A 5467-nucleotide genomic window follows, 5' to 3' on the forward strand; every position below is an offset into this window, starting at 1 on the left:
TTCCCCTTCTCTCTCCCTCCCTCCTTTCCTCTTTCCCTCCCTCCTTCTCCCTCTCCCTTCTTCCTTCTCTCTCCCTCCCTCCTTTCCTCTCTCCCTCCCTCCTTCCCCTTCTCCTTCCCTCCCTTCCTCTCCCTTCCTCCTTTCCTCTCTCCCTCCCTCCTTCCCTCTCTCTCCCTCTTCTTTCCCCTTCACTCCTGATTTCCCTTAGTCCTATGATACCCTCAGCAACTGCTTTGGACAATATAACCCCACACAAATCCTTTTAGAAAAGCAGGTTTATTGGTCCGGCTGCTCACCAGAACACAGCAACTCGAGGGGCTCCCCTAGAGATGCAGGAAACTGCATCTGCCCACAGTGTTAGCCCATCAGCACAAGGGACCTCATCCTACACTCCCCACCCTCCTCAGCTTCTGTCTCCAATCATTCGGAGGAGGGAATGGGACCAAGAAAAAAAAAGGAAAATTAAAAATAAAAAATGAAAAGCAAAGCTTCGTATTGTATAAAAGGTTTGTGGTTTCCATACCCACCCCCCAAATATCAATAAGCTGCAAGTCTAAAAAGCAGGGAAGACACATTGGTGGGGAGAAGGAAGTAGCCTGTAACTGTCATTTGGGGGAGGTGTTGCCTTTGCTTCTGACCAGCCTTTAAAGAGGGAACCAATGTGTCCTCAGGAGAAAACCTGGTCAGAAACTATAGAGATCAGGTCTTGGACAAGAAGCAGCACCCCACTGTCCCCAACTTTCAGGAAAAGGTGCCCCCAAAGGCAAGGATTTAGGGAGGTCTTGGGAAGTTCTACAGTTTTACATTAGGGAGAATTCCATGCTAGAAGCAGCGGAGAGGGAGTTTGGGCAAGCCAGCAGGTCCTTCTTCCTCAGCTTCAAGCCAGGGACTCTGCTCTGGGCCTGGCCTTTTAGCATCTTGCTTTCTCCCTCCTGCCTAACTGCCAACTCTCCACAGCTCGCTGCTGCCCCCTGCTGGAACCCCAATTTTCTGGGCTTGGAAAACAAGGCTTCGCGGGAGGCAGTTCCCAGATCGTGAAAGAGAGAATCCAGTCTGGCTTACTTTTCTTTGGAACACATTTTCTAGAACTGACTGCTCTCCTGATCCAGAAACTGTCCTGCCGTCCTGAGATCCTACCAAAGCAGGACTCTCGTCTTGAATTCCTTTGTGTTGCTAATGAGGGCATTTCTTTCTCATTCCATTACAACTCTCTCCTATCTTCCTCTCTCTTCCCAAAGCCACACTCACGTGCTCCTGTGTGCAGATTTTATAGATTTGTAAATGTGCCCCTTTCCCCACAACCTACCATCCTTTCCCAGGCTCTATTCGCCTCCTGCTTATTGGTGGGACCTTTATCCAGAGTCACACTTTACCCCACCCTATTGCCTTAGGTTCCTTCAAAGACCCTCAGACCTTCCAGTGGGCCACTTCTAGTGTGGGCAAAGGTCTCCCTTCACACATTTCATCTTCGTGATACTTTGAATTGCCTGCCCCCTCCTTCTAAGCAAGGGCTCTATCAGTGATACACTCCCGCCACCTCTTCTTATTTTGAAACAGCGTCTGGCTAAATTACTCAGGTTGGCTTTGAGCTCACTCTGCTGCCCAGACAAGGCCTTGAACTTGCAAGTCTCCTGCCTCAGCCTCTCAGGTACCTGGGAGAGCAAGCTGGCCCTAGAAGGCTGCCCCTACAAGGGTTGTCTTTAGGATTCGCTCTTTCCTCTTGCGGAAATCTTGGCTTTGGAGTTTCCCAGGGTGAGGAAAAGGAGAAACAGCTCAAGAAGCAGGGTGGTGCGGCTGAGTATGAAGCTGTGTTGGGGGAGGAGCCGAGGAGCAGGTAGATCCCTCATAAGGCCTAAAGAGAGGGCTAAGAAAAAGCATCCTGAAAAAAAAAAAAAAAAAAAGAAAAGAAAAGAAAAGAAAAAGCATCCTGGACCAGGACAGCCAGGGCATGGGTCATTCTTCCCGAATCCTACCCAGACTGTGTCCAAATTGCAGCCGTCCTCGGTGAGAGACCACCTCCCCTCGGTCTAAGGCCTGTGCTTTGGAGGGCTGCTCTTTCAGGGGCTGTGTATTCCCCGCTTAAAAAAAAAAAACAAAATGCCCAACCAGACTGGGGCTTAGAATGCAAAAGAGAAAGTATGAAAAGAGAAAGGTGGTGGGCAGGGGTGGGGGTCAGGAAGCGGCAGGGTCAGGCGCCGGCCTCCAGGGCAGAGCCCCGCGAGTCCTGCTCAGTCGCTGTCGCTCTTGTCCACCAGGACGGCGTCCGACTCCTCGGTGATCTCCAGCAGCGTATTCACGTCGGGGCTGCTCCCGCGCAGCAGGTCAGTGGCCTCGCCGCGCTCCGCGCCAACCTCGTCGTCATCGGGACCCACCTCCACCATCTCGGTGGCCTTCAGCACCTCCACCTCGCCCTCGCGGATCTTCTTGACGTGGAAGGTGAAGGGCGGCACCTTGTAGACGGCGGTCTTGGAGCGAGCGTACACCACGTGGTCGGGCGTGAAGGACTTGCGCAGCTTGTCGCGCGAGGTCTTCAGCTTCTCGCGTCGCTCCACGGGCACCAGGCGCGTGCCCAGCTTGTTCATGCGCTTCTCCAGCGTGTGCCGCGTCTTCTCCAGGTTCTCCTTGGTCTTCAGGCGCGTCTTCTCCAGGTTCTCGCGCGTGCGCACCTTGGTCTTCTCCATCTTCTCCTTGGAGAAGGCCTTCTTGATGTCGTCCACGCGCCGCAGGCCGCTGCGCTTGATGCGCTCGGCGCGGGACTCCTCGATCACCTCCTCCACCTCCACCGCCTCATCGGACGACAGCTCGATCGCCGCGGTGTCCTCCTCGGGCCGCTCGCCCTCGCCCAGCTCGTCACCCTCCTTCTCCGGCAGCGCCTCCGACTCTTTCAGAGACTTGCTGACACTCAGTTTGGCCGGCAGCTTGACTTCATCCTAAGAGAAGAACAGAACGGAGATGAGAAATGTCACTGGAGAGGGCAAAGAGGAGAGGGATGGATGGGACCCCAGGTGAAGCTGAGTGGGGTGCTGGCGAGTCTGGGGAGGGCATGGAGACCTATATGGTGAGAGTGAAATCCATCAGACTTGTTCACTCTAGAACACCCCAGTGCCTGGTACAGAACTGATCACGACCAGTCTATCGAATGGTCTTTATACAGACAGCACACGGAGAGCGCAGAGCTTCGGATCAGAAACTGATCATCATTATGATTATACTAAATAATCCCAGGGACCCTCAATCCCTTGCACGCTATGGCTACCGCTATGATTGCCTTAAGCCACTGTGACTTCGGAAGAGACAGCTTAACTTTGAAAGTAGCAGAGCGCCCTCTGGTGCCCTAATTTACACGCTGCCCCAAACAGGGCCAAAAAAAGAAAACAGTTTGGAAGAGTTTTGAAGTTGAAGCCTCTGAGGGATGAGCACAAAGCCGATCGATCCCAGGTACTCCCCAAGTAGGGTAGCTTTAAGCTAAAGCAAAGGAAGTTTGTTCTTGGGATTTTAGCCAGCTTGGAGGAAGGAGAGCTCAGCTGACCGTTCCATCCTGGACTTTCTCATGCTCTTTGGCTCCACCCGTGGGCATCCTCTACCCCTACGTGTAAATTCATGGAGGAAAGGGAAGATACTGGCTGAACACCACGGATCTGTTTTCTCCCCAGTCTGAACACTTCTGGTTCTGTTTTCCCTGCCCAGGAACAGAAGGGAGGGCTGCTATTCTAGTCTCGTCTTGTTTCCCAGGCCAGAATTTAAAGAGCCAGGAGTGAAGAGGGTAGTTCTCCCATCCAGGACTATAACTCTGGGACTCTAGGCTAGCTCTTAGTTCATCTCTTCCTCTCAGAGACCCTAGCACCGGTCCTGTTCTTGATTCTGTGAACATTTTTCAATAACCTGACTTGCGATCAACAGTTCATCATTTTAGGGTTCCTCCAACATACCACTACCAAAGAGTAGACGTGGGTGAGCAAAGAACAGAAAAAAGTCTGACCCAGATCATCAATGGGAACCCCTAAAATGGCCAGACTCATTTTAGGTATTTAAGTCCCAGAAATGGGGGAAGGAGAAGGGTACATTTTTTCCAAAATGTTTTCTTCAGATCATTTTCCAGAATTATAAGAAAATCCCATCTCCTGAGAAAACAAGGCAAAGAACACACACACACACACACGAAAAGGATACAAAGAGACACACACATCTATTCATAGGCTACATGAAATCTTTCTACCACCTGCTACAGAAATCCCTTCCCCACCCCCAATCCCTTTCCTATTCCCCCCCATTCACATCCCCTAGGGTTTCCTGGTTTACACTAGAAACTAGGAACAACTCCTCCCAACTTCCTTCCCTCCTTGTCAATAACATTAGCAGGAACAAAAAGGGAATACCTTCTCCACTTCATCTCCCAACTCTTCTCTGTCCCAACCCGCTCTGTCCGGCACCAAGCCACCTCAAGCTATCTATTACACTACTACACCTCCCAGCAGGCAAGGTAGCTGGAGCACAAAGCATGCTGGGATTTGTAGTCTCCACCTGCCACAAATGGGGCTTAGTCCTATCACTGGAATCCTAGTACATGTGCCATCCCTTTTGCCTCTTATTCACTGAGGCGCTGAAAGAATGTTTTCCTTGTACTGAGCACAGGAAGGCCCCAGCCTCTCCCAGCATTCCTTCTGACTTTGGCAGTGCCTTTTGAGTCTCTTGCAATCTTGTCTGTGCCCAGAGACTTCTCAAGACTGACATCATACATACCATCTTAGGACTGCCTAGGATGAAACTCTCTGCCACCTTTTCTAAGTCCTAGATTCACCTGTAGTGCACACACACACTCTCTCTCTCTCTCTCTCTCTCACACACACACATACACACACACACACACACACACACATTTTTCTCTTGGGCCAGGATTGGTTGTGCATTGGTGTTGTACTTGGAGGTCTTTGATCTCAGCATTTGAGAGGCAGAGCCAGGTAGATCTCTGTGAATTCAAAGCCAGCCTGGTGTATAAAGTGAGATCCAGGCCAGCCTGGACTACACACAGTGAGACCCTGTTAAAAAAAATTTTCACCTCTTATCTCCCAGACTGAAAGCCTACCCATATCTCACCAAAGAGTGGGAAAGAGCGCTCGAGCACACACACACGTGCACACACACACACACAGTTTTACTATAGTCCAGCAATGTGGATGGAATAAAAGATAGGAAATAGTCTCAGCTCCTGGAGGACAAATCCCTGCCCCACTCCTACCCCTGTGACTCTCCTCCTGTCCCACCCTAACCCCTGAAGATGGAGCTAGCTGGTTTTTCTGGCCTCTAGCTTCTAGATAAAGGTCTTTGCCAGCTGAACTCAGAAAATAGGGCTAAGGAGAACACCACAGGCTTCTCCCGCCTGCCCCAACTTCCATTGCTACAGAGTCGGGGAGTGGTCCACAGGAGGAGAAGTTTGTGCATTGCTACAGTGTTGGGGAGTGGTCCACGG

General features: G+C 51.3%; 1 protein-coding gene across 1 annotated transcript in view; it reads right to left on the reverse strand.

The window, feature by feature from the left end:
• Positions 1-257: 257 nt before the first annotated feature.
• Positions 258-5467, reverse strand: part of Cavin1 (caveolae associated protein 1) — a 13829-nt gene continuing 8619 nt past the window's right edge. The window contains exon 2 of the mRNA XM_028780523.1: positions 258-2930. Within this exon, the coding sequence (XP_028636356.1) occupies positions 2229-2930 (702 nt within the window). The 3' untranslated portion in view covers positions 258-2228. The remainder of the gene's footprint in view (positions 2931-5467) is intronic.

The sequence above is a fragment of the Grammomys surdaster genome, unplaced genomic scaffold (genome assembly GCF_004785775.1).
Source record: "Grammomys surdaster isolate TR1022 unplaced genomic scaffold, NIH_TR_1.0 371, whole genome shotgun sequence".
Classification (NCBI taxonomy): Eukaryota; Metazoa; Chordata; class Mammalia; order Rodentia; family Muridae; genus Grammomys; species Grammomys surdaster.